Below are 17,633 nucleotides of genomic sequence, written 5' to 3'. Positions count from 1 at the left end.
TGGTACGTTGTTGAGATACATGTGTACAGGGTGCAGCATTTTGGCACTTTTACAGAGAATTTAATAATGTTATCAATGATTTTTTAATCATTCGTTTAGCTGTAATAACATAAAATTGTATTTTTTTAAATAGGAATCATAGTTAGCTGTGACATTTTCGAAAAATATATTTTTTCTGAACTGAAAACAATATACAGTTTGATATTTATATCTACTTTTAATAAAAAATATATAACTAAAATATATGAAAGTAGTTGGCCGTGCAGAAATTATTTTACATAAAAGGTGTGAATAATTAGAAATTTTGTGAATAGTGAATAGTGAAAAATGTGAATTTGTTTTCATTGAACAAAATACGATCGTCGCAGATTTTATTTACTTACACAAAAAATGTGCAGTAAATTTAAAACGATGTGTCATTACCACTTGATGACACGTTCTTATGATTTAGTGAAATGCAATTTATTCTATTTTTAAATTAATTAGTGTTAAAAAATCATTAAATTATAAATACTTCTTGGATAATATATTTTTCATAGTTTTAATTGAAAATCCAAAATTTTTTCATGGCCGACTATAAAGAAAAAGTGAATGTCATCTTTTTTAAAATATTAAAAAATAATGTATTACACAAATAGACATATCAAATCAGAAAAAAATAAGCTTTTCAAAAATATCATAGCTGCTTATGATTTCTGTTTAAAAAAATAGCACTTTATGTTATTACAGCTAAACGAATTGATAAAAAATTCTCTGTAAAAAAAGTGCCAATGTTTTTATTTCAAATGTGTATCGTTTATAATAAGAAAAATACGAGTTTTTTAAGATTTTGCTAGAATGTCAACTTTTGTTTATAAGTTGAAAAAAAAAACGATAGCAGTATGTGGTTTTGACCAAAATTATATGATCATGTGCCAACACAGGGTAATATTTCGAAAATAATTTATTTTTATTTTTAATCACATTCTATGCGGTCGGGTCAGATTAGGTCCGGTCAGCTCCGGTCAGGTCCGGTCAGGTCAGGTCACAATTGTTAGACAACGTTGCCACATATCATTTATTTAAAATTCGTTTTTTATAAGTAAGCATTTCTATACCACCTACCATTGAACTGGTGCACCGGTCTTTGAGCACTCTGTAGGAAATACTTACCTTTTTTATGATTTTGAAAAAATCAGAATCCATTTAAAAACTATTCTTCCAATAACCTTAACTTTGACTTAAACATGAAGAAATAAATTTTAAAAAATGTAAATAAGAAATTATTTATGTTGTCGCATTTTTCTTTAATTCTGTATCATTCATTTTCTTCGTTTTTTTTACCTTTTACACGATCATTTTTATGTTTAGTAATTTTTGTAAAAAATATTTGACAAAATATGTTTTAAGAGGGTGTTTAATGATTAGTGATTACAGATTCAACAGTTACTGCTTCATCTAATATATATTTAATTTATTTTATGTTTAAGTTTTTTTATTAAAATGTGTTCTTTTTCAGTTAAAAGTGTTATTTTAACAATTATTATTAACTTTTACATATTTTTTAGTCAAAGTTTAAGAGGCACAGACAACATTTTTAAGAGTAACAAAATTTTACATTTGTCAAAATTTCATTAGTTTTTTTTTTAGTTTTGATTAAAACAGGTATGTATATGTTGCACTATAGAATCCAGAAAAAAATTGCTTTTAAAAATTTGAGGTTTGACTTTTTTGTCATTTAAAAAAATTTAAATTGGCCTTGTAACTTCAGAACAAAGTAATGGAGATAGATATATGACAAACATCTGAAGCGTTAGAATTTTTATTAGCAGTTTCAAAGCTATAAAAACGCCAACGTCGCATTTTATCTCAGAATTAGCTGTTATAAATTATTCATGCACACCAAAAAAATAATAGCTAATGTAATTTATATTTTCAAAGATAGATCTAATCATTAATAACTGTTTTACCTTTCTGTCAATATTATTTAAAAAAAAAATTTGGTACATTGCGACGTTGGCGTTTTTATAGTTTTGAAACAGCTAATATACTTTTAAGCATATACCAAATTTCAATAAGTTTTAATAAATAGTTTTGATAATATTTAACTGTATATATACTTTTTAGTAAACCTGTATACAGGGTCGCAAAGAAGTATGGATACAGTTCCTTTAGAGTATTTAAATTCTATCGTCTCAGATGTTTACCAAATTTCTATCTCCATTTGTTCTGGAGATACAAAGCTAACTTGTTTTTTTTTAATGGCAAGATGGGTCAAATGTATTATTTTTAAGAGGAGCATTATTTTCTGTGATGTAACACGTGCATACCTTATTTTAGAAAAATTTTCGAACTAGTAAAATTTTTTTGGAAATGTTTTTTTATTCATAGCTTATTGTAGCCTAAACTTCGATCGAAAAATAAGTAAAAAATAAAATATTTGGCTATATACAAACTTATTAGCGATCCTGTATGTGTGATGTGTATACAATACTGTAAAAGAAATATTACAATAATACGAGTAATCTGCAAGCTGCTTTTGATCGAAAAACATTTTTCAAAGTTACAAGTTATTCATTACTAGAATGCACAGACCTAAAAAGTGTTTATTTTGGAACCGGATTTTTGTTTAAAACCCACTTTTTAAAGGATGCTAAATACTTGTCTAAAAAAGATGTACCACAAATGTACTGTTCACTGAAAGTGAAAATAAAACCGAAACTGCGTGCTATTTTTGTTTTAATAACTAAAAATTTTGGTAATTATCGACATTGACAATTAAATCTAAATATAATTTTGTAGTTCATTGATTTAAATGTTATACATTTTTAATTGAATTACAAACACTGATATATGAAATAATTATGAAGAATGTCAATCGATATCTGTATAACACATAATAAAGTTTAAAATAGAAAGTTCATTGTTCGCGATCTAGTTTTCTGAATCAAACTAGCCATTTTGATGTCACAGTTCGACCAATTTTTTTCCGTTTATTTATTAATAACAACTTCAAAACCGTATTTATAAATTTATAGAATCGTAAGAAATATTGATCCAAGAAAACGTGCCATATTTTTAACGCTGAATATTTTATTACCGGTGAAATTGAGGTTTAATGATTGTATATAAACATGATTTAGTGGATTTTATTTGCATTCTGCATTAATAAGTTTCATCGGGTGATGATTTATTTGTGTAATTTTTACATATCAAAAGGTTTATCTTTTACTGAAATAACTGAAATACACAATATAATCGGTTATTAGTATTATTGTTATTATCGATTTAAATAATCTAATTTAGTTGATTTTTAATTTTTTTTTCTTGGCAACTTTATTTGTAATTGTTGATTATTTGTTGGAATATTTATTTTAGTTATTCTTGTATTTGCTAGTTTGTTACTTAACTCATAGATCTAACTTTTGAGAAGTTTCTTGTGAAAAAAGGCTCGAACAATTTTTGTTATGAGAATTTTAAAGCTCAGTTGAATATCCTTTATCAGCATCTAAGAGATCGAATCATCCTGTATAATAAATCCATTTCCTGCTGATAATGTAAGTGTAGTCGAAAATGTTCAGATTTAGTTCACTTAAAACATTTTTATTACAATTTAGATAAATGCCTAATAGTGTTTTATTATTTTATAAAATAAAATAATTTTATTTTATTAATTTTTTAATTTATTTCAATTATTTATTAATCTTTCTAGTATTTGCTGAATTATTTTTTAAATTTGTTATCCAAATAATATTGTTACTGATTTAGGCATTAATATCTGGAAATAAAGGTTTTGCCATTTTTTAATTAATATTTAATAATAATTATCAGGATTACTTGAAAATGATTGTCTATTTATTGAAAGTAGTCTAGCTATAAAAAAATGTAATGTGTTATGATCAATTTATTTCTTTTTGTCTTTTCTTCCTTTCTCCCAATCTATAACCAGCTCACTTTTACTTTCTCGGTGTGTTCATCGATTAATCGCTGACCTTCAAAAGGAAAGTGATCAGACAAACCACTCTTTTAGCATTATTTTCGCCTTAGGTACGATTTAATAACCAAACACAATTTTACAAAAGTAAGAAAAATTTAATCAGAATTGATCAGATCTTAATAAATAGTCAACAGTCAACAAAAAATACAACGGAAATTGTAACAACGGTATACAATTAAACTGATCACTGTCGATCTCCAAGTCCACTCGAAGCAGGTGCTACGAAACCCCATTTGTAGCCGCCGCCTCCACCGCCGCCGCCGCCTCCACCGAGCGAACCGCCGTCTTGACTAGCCCCCAGGACGTCGGAGTAGTGACCGTGGCCGAAAGTAATGTAACTGGCGTGAGATGCAATGTCTCCATCGGCGATTTTATGGGCAACACCTCCAGCTTGACCCTCGTATTTGGCGGAAGCTACGAAGCTGCCTCCGAAGGGACCGTGGTGGCCGCCACCGCCGCCTCCACCTTAAAAAAATGCTATTAGTTACGAAAATGTGTGACAAAAAATCAAGACAAATACTGTTTAATTGGCTTTTCTTTCCAATAAAAAATTTTACCAAAAATTGAGATAGTAATTAACAAAGGTTGTTATTATTAATACAGGGCCGGTTCTATAGACAAGGAGAACAAAATAAAAATGAAACAATTTTCTCAGGTTATCAGTGGGGCGAGCTTCAAAAAAAACAAAGTTAATGTAATTCATTTTGAAAATATCTAACTTTATTCTGGCCAAGAAACTAAGGAAAAAGTTGCATTTTTGAACAAAATTACGGATTTAACAAAATTATACTATTTTGAATCCAGTTGATCGATTTTTTTGGTATTTTTTAGAAACTTTGATTACAATAATTGATTGTTTGACAGAAAAATATCGTTTGTAAAAAACAAAACTAACGTTTTCAAACCAGTTCTGGAATTTTTAGTTTATTTTTATTGGAACTTCGCAAAGGAACAGCTGACATTTTTTAACCTGTTTTGTGATGTTTTGGATTTTCGCGAAATTATGTTTTTACTGCAAAAACGTTTTTTATTGCCTAAAAAAGGGAAAAACTAACAGCACTTTAATTTTTTTGGGTAATTTGTGATGAAATTTTTAAATTTCTTTTTCAGGACACGTGCTAATCCAAAACCAAAAAACTAACAATATTTTCGGTACAATTCGGCGATTCATTTGGTTTGTTTTTATCGAAATGTTTCAAAATAGTTGCGTTTTGAAAAAATAAGCTTTCGAAATCAACGCTGTAATTTTTTGATATCATTTGGCAACATTTTTTGTTGGTAATTTTTGATGAAGTTTTACTGTTTGATTGTTTTTTTTTTGGATGAGAAACGCATAAATAGTAAAATCACTTTATTTTTAATTCGATTGAAGAATTTTTTAGTCTGTTTAGCAAAACTTTGCAAAATCTGCAAATAATGTGGTTCAACGCTTAAACAATGCAAAAATTATTGCTCCATTTTTGAACAAATTTTGAAATTGTGTTTTAAACTGATTGAAAATATAAAAAATAGGCAGAAACAGGGCAATACTTTATTTTGATTTTTTGACTTATTTTGAACAAAATTGGGCAACATAATTGCGTTTCTTATTAACCAAACAACATCTCACTTAAAAAAATTGTAAATAAAAAAATCTTATCAGCTTCGACACAATTCGGTAATTTTTACTTTATTTTAATTAAAATTATTTTGTGATTTTTTAGACTTTTGCGGAAAACTGATTATTTAATTTAAATATTTTTTAACGGCTGAAAAAATAACGCCGCCTACTTTTTTGTGTAATTTGTGATGACATTTTGTCCAATATTTAAAACTTGATTTTTTGACTAGGTTTAGCAAAAATTTTGTATAAATGGTAAAATCACTTTATTTGTATTTTGATTTAAGAATTTTTTAGCTTGTTTAGCAAAACTTTGTAAAATTTGCAAATAATGTGGTTAATCGCTTACACAGTCTTGCTTACAAAGTTTGAAAATTTTTGGCATTTTTAATAATATATTAATAAACTGTGTTTATAACTGAAACTGTAAAAAATAGTCAAAAACAGGCCACCAATACTTTATTTTGATTTTTTGGCTTATTTTAAACATAATTGGACAAAATAATCGCGTTTTTTATTAAACAACCGGTCGAAAAAAAAGATATTGCAATTTTTTATTATTTGGTTTATTTATTTTAAAAACAAAATCTTTTAAAAAAAATTAAAAATTAAAGTAGCTCTTATCAGTTTTGTTAATTTTTTATTTTATTTTAATCGAAATTGTTGTTTAAAAATATTTATAGCCGTAAAAAAATAATGTCTACTTTTTGATGTAATTTTTGACAAAATTTTGCTGAATAATTGCGTTTTTGGATGCCAATGTAAATCAAAAATGGTAAAATAATTTCATTTGCAATTAAATTTATTGATTTTTCGGCCAGGTTTAGCAAAATTTTGCAAAAATAAAGTTAACTTGAAAAAAATACTTAAAAACTCCATTTGCAACTAATTGTGAGATTTCTCGATTGATTTTTGTTAAAATTTTACTAAACCACGACGTTTCTAACCCAAAGTAAGTAAAATATGCTAATTTATATACCTTTTAATCTAGTTTTGTAAACTTTCAGCTAATTTCTGAGAAGTTTTGACATTAAAAAACGAAGTAAAACGCCTGAAAAATACAAAATATTCACGTTTTGATTTATTTTAAACGATAATTTTCAAAATATACGCATTTTTTATTAAACAAAGAGTTAAATTAAAATTAAAAAATAATTGTGACTTTTATTTCCGGCTGAACGACGTTCTAAAACACTTGAAGAAGAAAATGTATAACTTTCTAATTTATTAGTGATTTCTTATTTCTGTTCTAAAAAATGATTTTAACATTTTTTGAAAATTCTACGAAATTGTGTTAAAAATATCATATAATACACGTGTTCAAAACAATTTTATGGAAAAAATTCATTTTGAAATATTCCGAAATTTTATTTTATATTTGTATTTTCTATTTTTCTATTCTATTTTAAATCTTATAAAATTAAATTTCAAACTATAAAATCAACACTGGATAAAAATTTACCATGATGGGTCAAGTCGAAGCTGGCCCCATGCCCTTCTCCACCTCCTCCTCCTCCAACAATACTGACTCCATGGTGGTAATCACCGCCTTCTCCTCCAGAAGATCCTCCATGTTCTCCGGCTTCGTAGCTGCTTTGACCACTGTAAAGTGATCCTCCGCCGCCTCCACCGCCGCCGCCTCCGCCTCCAAGACTGAGTTCGCCGTGGCCGCCCCCAAATCCTTCAAGGCCACCTCCGCCATAACCACCCCCAAATCCGCCCCCGCCTCCAAATCCGCCGCCGCCCCCGAATCCTCCCAACTCGTGGCCGAAGTCGCCGCCGCCGCCTCCTCCACCGCCGCCGCCGAAACCGCCCACTTGAAAAAAACATATTTAGTATACAAGACGATAAAGAGATTGTTTATCTATACGAGTGAAAATCTTTATCGTCGTGTATAATACAACATTTTTTTCTATAGCAGGACTACGTTATTGTTAATCAAAGAAATTAATATGTTGGAATTTGTCAATTTAATTGAATAAAATTTTTCTTTTCTTTTCTTTAGTCAAAAGATGAAGAAATAGTTTAACATCTGCTATAGAAAAAACATTGTTATTTGTTTAAAACTGGTTAAAGATAACTTACAGTCGACTTGTGTTGGTTCAGACGCGACTAGTCCTAAAGTTACAGCGATCAGAAATTTCTGAAAGTCAGAGTTTTGTTTAGGAAAGAGAAATATTTTTGGTTAAAATTTCCTCACCGTACACATTGTCGCAATCTGAATAAAAACAGTAAACTTGGTTGAAGGTAGACTGATGGAGCAAGAAGGGAATGGGTTGGTTTTATATTTGCACTTCCACTTGAAAGAACGGGACATGGACTGGTAAAAGAAGGTGGTGGAGTCGGCGAAAGTCTTTCTCTATGCATGTGTGCGATGAGAGGCATCTTATTAACAAAATACGGTCTACTTTCCGTTTCTTGAACCAATTAGATTTTTTTTCATACAATCACATTCATCGACGATTCTGTAACTTTCGTCATTTCGCGATACAATTTCTCTCCATTTTTGCTTATATTTTAATTTGAATTGACTACGCCACTGCTTTTTACAAACTTTTACTTTTTACGTCTACAATGTTTTGTTTACAATTTTTTTAATCAAGGCTGCAGAGGTTAACAACCTTGACAGATGATTTCCTGTAGGTCATTTCCTACTAAAATGTTTTGATTTCTTTCCAATTACGTAACCACTGATCTGGTCATGAAACTTACATGATGTCTTTAAAATAATCTAGAAAGTGTGCGCGCATTCAAAAACAGCACAGAATTATTTTAAGTAAATTAAAAACTCGTTTCCGTTTTGCTATCATTTTTTTGCAGTTTATATTATTCTTTTATTTTAAACGAGAAATTACTCGGAAATGGTGCATTAATTCAAAATTAATTAATTTTTTATACATAAATAAATAAGCCAATTAAGAATTTTGCTTATTATACTTCAATTAAATATTTGGATTTACAGAAAAAAATATTCTTCGAGAAATTATTTGTATAAAATTGTATGAAATTTTAAAATTTTACAAAAATTAGGTGATCAGTGTAAAAGGGTACCAAATTGGTGAAGAATATAGTAATAACAAACACACAGGGAGGCCCAGGGGTGAGTAATCGGTTTATAACATTTTTGTTACTTGAAATATTGCCACGCCGTTTTTATTAGATAGATTGATTTAAAATCTAGAAACAAAATATTTTTGTTATTCACAGGGTGTTGTCTACCGGGTAGTAAACCAAAGTAATATTTTTTTAAATAGAACACCCTATATGTTTTTGCATAATTATATTTTACGCAAAAAAATAAAGTAACTTTATATAAACTGTGATGGGTCTACTTTTATCGTTTCCGAATTATTTACAACTTTTATAAAAAAAACCAATTTTAAAAAAATCACTTCAAAGTCGCTCATGAATATTTTCCGATAAATTTGCAACAGAAAAACTCAGAATATTTTGTAGTTTTAGCAATAGTCGACATTTACTTGAAACACGCAGGTAATCTACAGGACGTGCCAAAACGCAAAGAGTTGAATAACAAATTTTTTTAAATGGATCCCCATGTATTGTGTTACACGTATCGATAGCATTTTTTATAAGCATTCTAACGATATGAGATTCAAATTAGAAATATTTCTTAAAAATTTTTAAAATTTTAAAATGCAAAAATATATAGGATATTTTATTAAAAAATTATAACTTTGGTTCACCACCTTGTATACAACGCCCTGTGTATAATAAAAAAATACGATTTTGTTGCTGAAAGTGTCAAAACACTAAAGCCAAAATAGTTACAGTATTTTTTACCCTACTCCTCTCCAGTTTGGGACACCCCTGATTAATATTTTTTACATTTAATCCTCGAGTTCGATTAAGCAAATAAAGTGTGCTCAGTTTTGTGATCTTATCTGTAATGGTTTCTAAAATATTGAGAAAAACTCACCAATAGAAGCACTCTTTTCAGGGCGTGTAGCTCCCTTACGAAGTATTTTTCGATACATGTTTATAGGAAACTTCTGTCTTAAAATTGAATGTTCTATCACCTGTTTAGATATGTAACAATAAAAACGGAACACCCTATATGATGAGAAAAACATTTAAGATTTTTTTCAATTTTTTTTATTTTTTTTAATAATGATTAATTACTTAAAAATACAAGATATTACTCAAAAATGTTATTTCATCAAAGTCGTATATTTATATTCTAAAAGAAAATACGTTTCTAAACCTCTTTTAATTGATACTGGGTGTATCAGAAATACGTATGTTAATTTTACCACGTAATAAAACTCATCAACTTTTCTATATAACGTTTTGCAAAATTATTATTTATAATTTTCACTGTTTTTCTCTTCTCTTTTGTGCAAACGAGCCGGTCAATGTTTAATAATTAGTTTGTATTCATAGCAACAATTTTCATTGTTGTTTTAAATTGTTCAAATTGTCCGTTTTTATCACAACGAAAATAGTTCGGCTTTTTTATTTGTGTACCCATTGGTGGGTACAGGTTTTAGTATGTTATCTTTATCCAAATTTTAAGTAGATTTGCGAATTTTTTATTGAAAAATTACAAATTGAAAAGATGTTTTATTTGTTGAGCTCTAATACCTGTTAAAATTAAGACACTTGTTTCTAATACACCCTGTATTTTGTATTTATTGCGTTTTTGTATTATATATGTATTTTGTATAGGGGATAAAGGCACTTGTGCCGTTAAATAAATTATTCTTATTATTATTATTATTATTATTATAATTATATTTACTAGTTTATTACACATACAATATAAAAATGCATATTTGATATTTTACTTCTACTTCTAGAAAAATTAAAAGATATTTGGAATGAATACTTAAATCTCTTAAAGATAATGAAAAAAATTTGAGAAAACAACTGGTGTACAAAATTTGGGTTGCGGTTACCTCTGGAAGAGAGGTTTTAAATAAAATGAATTGTACACGTTTCGCTATATTTTTACATTTTCAGGACTAGGAAGGAGATTTGTGTTACTCAGAAAGAAAACAGTAAACTATACTTACAACGACCTACAAAACCGAGTAAATCCTTCTGTCAATGTTTAAAATTTAAAACGTTAAAAAGTAAAGCAGCAGTTATAGGTATTAATATACGATAGCGAAAACACAACCTTAAAGCTTTGTATTTTCGCATAAGTTCTGTTTAAATTTTTTTGTAGGAACATTTTAATTTAAAACGCTATGAGAAGAGTGTTTTAAAAGAGTGAAAACACGTTGCTGTTTTAAGATAGTGTTTATAATCTAGGATTCAGATATTAAAAAGGAGGCTTAAAATTTTACCAACGAAAAAAATAATTAAAAAAAATGGTCGTAGTTTCTAAAAAATTAAAAAAAAATCATCAATTTCACCTTCAAATAAAATTTTTTTTAAGTATTTTACATTAATTATTAGGTTTTTGAATTTTTTTTAAACAAAATATTTTGTCCCATAATATCTTCTACCGAGAGGGGTTTATAATTAAAAGTGAATAATGTAACAATGGATTTTGTTTAATATTTTACAAATTTTCTCAATTTAAATTGTTACTTTATTATGTTTTTTTTCGTTTGAAAATTGACGTATTTTTTCTTTGGTAGAATAAAACTTTATAGTGTCAATGGCTATACATTTGGTTTAAAGTAAAGAATAAAAAGAGACTAGGGGTTGAAGAAGACAAGAAAAATCTTGGTTTTGTCTTTGTCTGAGACATAATTTTCTTGACGAACTCAAAGACAATCTTTGTCAACAAGCCTTCCGAAATAGCTTTTCGTGTTTTACTTTGGTTAAAAAGGTTGAAATATCATCGATTTTTGGAGTTTTTTGAAAAATGTAGCGTCTGGTTTTTATTCAAAAATCTTGATCTTACTCAGTCAAAATGAGACTATAAGGGGACAATCATCACAGAGATATGTAGGTATGTAGTTTCAATGGTTTCAGCTAAAATAAAGTTACTTACTATTTCTCTAGTTTTTTATTCTACGAGTATTTAATACTGTATTCCAAATCCATACTCTTTAAAGCACAATAACTTTCTTCAGTTTGTAGTTTATACTGATAGATACAATACATTTGCAGAATGTAAAAAAACCGAAATTTTATCACATGTGGTAACAGTATTTTTAAAATTAATTTTTGTTTACAGAATTTGATTGTCTAAATTTTTTTATAAGGTTATACAGAGTGTCCGTTTTTCCAGTTCCATCATGGGGATCTCATATAAAAGATACAAGATTAGTTAAATTAGGGCAAAGTTGGCCATTTTATGCAAAACAACTATATGCAAGAAAATTTGATGTTATTTTTAGTTTTTGAATTGTAATTTTCGTTTTTATTTTTCAAGGGAAAATCGAAAGAACTAGAAATTTTCAACTAGGACGTTTTCAAATTTGATTTTTCTTATGGAATTCGGTTTTTGTATTTTTGAAAAGTGTTTTTATTTCTGATTACAACGATGTATCGCATGAAATGATCGTATCTTACAAGGTGATCAAAATGGAGAAAAAAGCTTTTTTGCAAAGAGTGCGTTGAAAAAAATGCCAACAATTTTGTTTTCACATTTACTAGATTTTCGAGGTTTAATTGAAGTTGGATCTGAGAGGTTCACATTTCCGCCAACATTACTTATTTAAAAACTAAGCGACTTGATAATGATAATATTCTTCGCGAAACAAAACAAGACATAGTTATAAAAATTCTGCTCGCTTATTTAACAGAACTGTCAAAATTTAGTTTGTTAAACAATATTTATGACGTTTCCTCCAAAGCACTCTTTCCAAAAACACTTTTTATTAATTTTAATCAGCAGTAAGATTTGATCATATCATATGATACATCATGGTAATCAGGAACAAATGACTTTTCTAAAATACAAATGTCAAATATGGCGTTCATAAGAAAAATCAAGTTAAGTGTTGTAACTCTGACATCAAGAACGCCTCGGAAAAGGCAATGACAGATTTAGATTTCATACTTAAAAACGTCTAGTTGTTTCAGTTTTCGCTTAAAAAATAAAAACGAAAATTACAAATTTTTTATTTTTTTTAATAATTCAAAAACTAACAATGACACATCAAATTTTCTTTCAGATAACTGTTCTGCATAAAAATGTGCAACTTTGCCCTAAAGTGACCTCCTATCTCTTACAATAACTGAGATTTCCATGGTGGAGCTCGAAAAATGAACACCCTGTATTGAGTTTTTTTTCACAATTTATTCACCACATTTTTTGTTGTAAGTTTCTGAACTACAAGTGATACATTTTGAAATACATTTGATACTTTCTTAAATACAATTGCCTAATTAAAAATACTATTTTTAATACTTGCTGAAACTAATCTCATACATTCTGGACTACTATTGGAAAAGGTGAGAAATTTTCAAACTACATGCAGTATATTTTTATGGAGTGATGACACTGAATTATTACTTCGACATACTTACAGCAACCGACAAAACCGAATAAATCCCTCTAACAACCTTTAAAATGACGATTATTAAATATCAACAATGATTAAGTACAAACTCTAAGACCCCCTTCGTAGTTGATGGACAAATCATCCGAAAACTGAATCCTCCGTGGTTTCATTGCATTTTGTATGAAAATTAAATAAAGTAGTGTGTTTTTCTTATTAAAATTATACCAAGGGGCTTGAATTAAATCGCCCGTTGCTTCGTCATTCTAAAAACACAAGTGTTTTAAATTTTAAGAATCATAAATTTATGCCCAAAAACCTCATTTTCTAATGACTGACACGTCCATATTACGGCTACAAATGACGCACAAGCCGCAATAATAGTTATAGCCATGCGTAGGTAATACTGTTGCCCAAAACTTTTCTAGAAATGAATTTGTTGATAAAATAAAAATTAAAATCCGAGGAAGGAAATTACCGATAAAACGAAAAAAAAGATGCTAATGCCTAAACAAGTACACGAAACCGCAAAAACTGCAATCATGTTTTTCACTTGCTCCATCTTCATTTCGTGAACTCTAAAATCTTGATTTAGTGTTTGTTACTATGGTAGCGCTCAGCTCCATTTGCGTGTGCGTCATCTGACATTTCTGTCACTACGTTTACATAGCAGGGTCATAGCGGTGACAAACTATCAAATATTTTTTGAGGTTACGAAGTGTTTAAATTATGATTTGTTACAAAAATACAGATTCACAAAACAAGAACTAATAAACGCAGAATCAAAAACCTAACGAAACGCAAATTACAAAACACAATAAACGAACGGAAAATACTTGCGATTAACTCCGATAACACTTTCGACAACCATGCGACAACGACTATAATTTACTGTCAATGTCAGGTTGACAAATTCGTAACACTTGACGGTTTTGTCGAAGTGCACATGTAAATTAATGTTCAAGGATACCACCCTTAGATACCCCTTAGTTGTTTAAATTTGCATTGTTTTTGATAATTTTTTCACAGCTTTGTGTTGGTAATGAAAAAATGAAATTGATGACGCACACGCAAATCGAGCTGACCGCCAATGTACAAAGAGTGTTTTTTTACGCCACGAAGTCCTGCAACCTTTTTATGCAAAATTTAAGTCGATGGTTAATTTTTTCTTGATATTCTTGGTCGTTTTCAGCTGCGAAATCGGCCAATTTGGCGATGTGTTCTTTAAACATAATCACTTGAAATTTGATGTGTTGTGCGTAATAAACGACTTGGTACACATGGGCGGTAAGAATGTGGCCGATTAAAGGGTATAAAGAGTACATTATGACTTTGGCAACCTTTCTGTAATTATCGTGAAAATATGTTTCAATAAGTCGGAGTCCCAAAAAAAGATTCGGGTCGTCGGGCAAACGAATAATGTGCAGAAAAGTTGAAAAAATCGTAACTAGATAATTGACCAGAGCAATGTAATTGGTCAGTTTTGCCTCCAGTTCTAGTCGCGATTTGATTTCATTCCCACTGCTTTCATTTGACCAAAGTGGAATTTCCGTTTCAATGTTGGCAACTAAGTCGCTTTTGAATAAAAGAATCAACGTAGCGACTATTAACTAAAAAAAATTTTGTTTGGTTGATGTGTCCATTTCTGACGCGGAACTATTTACATGCGTACATCCGAAATAAACAGGTGAGTAATTAATAAATTCTTCAACTGTGAAAATATTAACAACGAAGTAAGTTGTAATTAAGTTGATGGAACCCTGTATAAATAAAACCACAACAAGGAGTATTTTTGTTATTTTCATCTGAAAAATATCCGAGGCTAGAAATTTCAGGATATGTAAAGAGTCATTCTCGATTAATTTTTTCTCCTCGTAGTACATTCTAGAACCTAAAACAGGAGCACAACTGAATTGATAAAGCGTCAACTAAATGGTTTTATTGCTTGCAATCATGGTTCTACGTCTTAAATACGAGTATTTACCATTATATTTATTTTCAAACATTGTCTAACATCTAAAATCAATTACCTACGGTTCTTAATGGGGTATTTAGGACCATTTGTCATAACTTATGCATTGAGTTCACAAAAGCAAATTAATTAAAGCTATTTAAATTAACTTGGTCTTTGATGTTCAATTGATTTAAGTGTGATCTCCTCATTAATGGTGGTATTCTGTAATTGTCTCTGTTGTACCTACATTATGGTGCAGTAAAATTGTAAATTTTCTTTTACAAAATGTAGGCTATTTGTCATGAAATCGGTTCACGGTGTTTGTTGGCACTTGAATTAGAATTACGCTGCTGCATACATAAATAAATTCATATTTAAACAATACCTTTCGTTATAGAGGTAATGTCATGTTGTTATTTTTGTTTAAATAAAAAAATTAGAGCTGTCAAAAAAAAGAAAAGTTTAAATTTTGATCTTGTTTTAAAATCAGTATCACATTAAACTCAAGATCCTTGTTAAAAGTCCAAGTGGCAATATTGATAACTAGGTATACTCTTGCGTGAATAGATGGTTGCATAGATCTAACTATATACTTGGAAATATTTATTGTAAAAAAGTGATCAGTTACGACTGCGAAGGGAAATTCAAACCTACATTTATTATTACCTTTTACATTTATTTTATACAGGCTGATTCTTTTAGGGCTTATTATTATTATTATTATTATTATTATTATTAGCTGTTTCAAAACTATAAAAACGCCAACATCGCATTTTCTCTCAAAATTAGGTGTTATAAATTATTCATGCAGTTCAAGAATATAAGAGCTATTGTAATTTATACTTTCAATAAAAGATCTAATCATTAAGAACTATTTTACATTTTTATCAACCTTATTTAAAAAAAATAATTTGATAAAATACGACGTTGGCGTTGTTCGTTTTGAAACAGCAAATACATAAGTAACTTTCAACTTTTATTGTAGCTAGAACTTTAAGATTTTGTACCAATATTTCTAAATGAATAATGGACTTACCTACTTGCTGGGACCTGTATATACAGGGTGATTCTTTTAGGGATTACATTCAAAACTTTTTAAGTTAAAATATACCTAGAGCTTTCAGATTTTCTATACAATCCAATTCGACCATTTTGAGTTCAACTAAATTATTTTCAAAATGGCTGAATTTTTGGAACTTGGAGAAATTGGCTCCAACTTTAAAATTTTAAATGGTAACCATTTATTTTTATAGTATTTTTGAATCCGTTTTATGAAACAGTAAAATGTACCGTATTTGTTACTACTTATGTGTCATAATTTTTTGCGTATGTGAATTTTTTTTAACAAATTTTTATTTGCTGGGGTTCATTTAAAATTTCACGGCTCGTAAACCCTTTACAATAAGTTAATATTATTTTTTGCATTTGATAACTAAAGGCTCGAAGGGTCTTCTGAAATCTTTAGGATTGTCAAATGTCAAATTGCAAGGCTACAATGATTTTTTGGAAATGATGGTTAAAAAATTATTATAAAACAGTTTTTTCAGTGACAGTTATAAGAATATTAATTGTTATGCAGACTTTTATTAACATCTTCTATATCTGTCTCTTACAGTTTTGGAAATAATCGTAAAAAACTGAATTTTGGCTCATTATTTTGATTTTTGATCAAGTTAACTTTCGAAAAATACGATAAAATTGTGCTATTAATTTTAAAAGATGTTCGATTTGTTTACCATTTTTATTCAAAAAGTTTAAAATTTGATGACATACTGAATTATTGTTACTTTATATAATTCACTAAGTTATAATTAAATATTATTGTTTTACTTCTTATTCGGTAATAAACTAGCTAAAAAATAAATAAAACATTGAAGTTTGGCAATTATTGACAATTTTGGAAGGTCTACTATGAAAAATAACGAAGTAAAATCTGTTTTGCGTGATTTTTTCAATAACTGTAAGAAAGAGCTATTGAACGTATGGATAATAATTACCGTTAATATCAATGTTCTTTCGATTACCGTTAAAAAAATAGGTGCGTCCTATTTGAAAGAACTAAATAACTGCTATAAGGCAGTTTTTTACTAACAATTTTGAAATTTTTAGAAGACATTTAGAACCTTTGGTTATAGAGTGCAAAGGACTCAAGAGCTGTGATATGTTTTAACAAAATAGTTTTATGTAAATATATAGTATAAATTATAACATATAAGTACCAACAACCTGGGTAAATTTTACTCAAAATATGCAATAATTAACAATTCAAAGTTGGCGCCAATTTTGTGTAGTTCCGGAAGCTCAGCCATTTTGAAAATAACCTAGTTGAACTCAGAATGGTCGATTTAGATCATATACAAAATTTTAAAGCTCTAGTTTTATTAGAAGTTAAAAAGTTTCTAATGTTAAAAGAATCATCCTGTATATTTTGCATCTTCGTAGCTAGCTGCCCTTACTTGCTTACCGACGATTATTACTGCAATAATGGAGAATGTAATCTTATTGAATGAGTTTTATAAGCAACATTTTATGCGACAAAATGCGATATAACCTATAAGTTATAGTTATAAAAGTCTTATAATGTGGATTTCATGCCGTATTTTTTTTACTTTAAATCTTATTTGATCTAAATAAATTACCGGCTGTTGACAGCATTTACACGTATTAGGGTAATAATTTAAG

At 28.6% G+C, this 17,633-nt stretch overlaps 1 protein-coding gene and 1 long non-coding RNA gene across 3 annotated transcripts; both read right to left on the bottom strand.

Moving 5' to 3' along the window:
• Positions 1–4,050: 4,050 nt before the first annotated feature.
• LOC661532 (uncharacterized) lies at positions 4,051–7,943 on the bottom strand. The gene is made up of 4 exons (XM_971298.5): positions 7,777–7,943; positions 7,662–7,719; positions 7,039–7,392; positions 4,051–4,441 (listed from the first exon to the last, which is right to left on the bottom strand). The coding sequence occupies exons 1-4, from the start codon at positions 7,891–7,893 to the stop codon at positions 4,161–4,163; spliced, it is 810 nt and encodes a 269-aa protein (XP_976391.4). The 5' UTR covers positions 7,894–7,943; the 3' UTR covers positions 4,051–4,160.
• A 4,832-nt stretch (positions 7,944–12,775) lies between these two features.
• Positions 12,776–14,948, bottom strand: LOC135266814 (uncharacterized). 2 transcript variants are annotated; one of them, XR_010334989.1, is made up of 4 exons: positions 13,476–14,948; positions 13,317–13,421; positions 13,108–13,263; positions 12,776–13,061 (listed from the first exon to the last, which is right to left on the bottom strand). It is a non-coding gene; the product is annotated as an uncharacterized LOC135266814 (long non-coding RNA). The 2 variants fall into 2 exon arrangements; XR_010334988.1 differs by having other exon boundaries at positions 12,776–13,263.
• Positions 14,949–17,633: the final 2,685 nt, after the last annotated feature.

This window comes from Tribolium castaneum, chromosome 7, assembly GCF_031307605.1.
Source record: "Tribolium castaneum strain GA2 chromosome 7, icTriCast1.1, whole genome shotgun sequence".
Lineage (NCBI taxonomy): Eukaryota > Metazoa > Arthropoda > Insecta > Coleoptera > Tenebrionidae > Tribolium > Tribolium castaneum.
Note: the sequence above shows the minus strand (reverse complement) of the source record. Positions and strands in the feature narration are given on the sequence as shown.

What these genes read in the sequence shown, in the direction of transcription:
- LOC661532 (XM_971298.5), bottom strand. Translation starts at nt 7,893, where the DNA reads ATGTCCCGTTCTTTCAAGTGGAAGTGCAAATATAAAACCAACCCATTC. An exon ending in AGATTGCGACAATGTGTACG is followed by an intron (nt 7,720 to 7,776) that starts GTGAGGAAATTT and finishes TCTGACTTTCAG; the next exon opens with AAATTTCTGATCGCTGTAAC. An exon ending in TGAACCAACACAAGTCGACT is followed by an intron (nt 7,393 to 7,661) that starts GTAAGTTATCTT and finishes GTTTTTTTCAAG; the next exon opens with TGGGCGGTTTCGGCGGCGGC.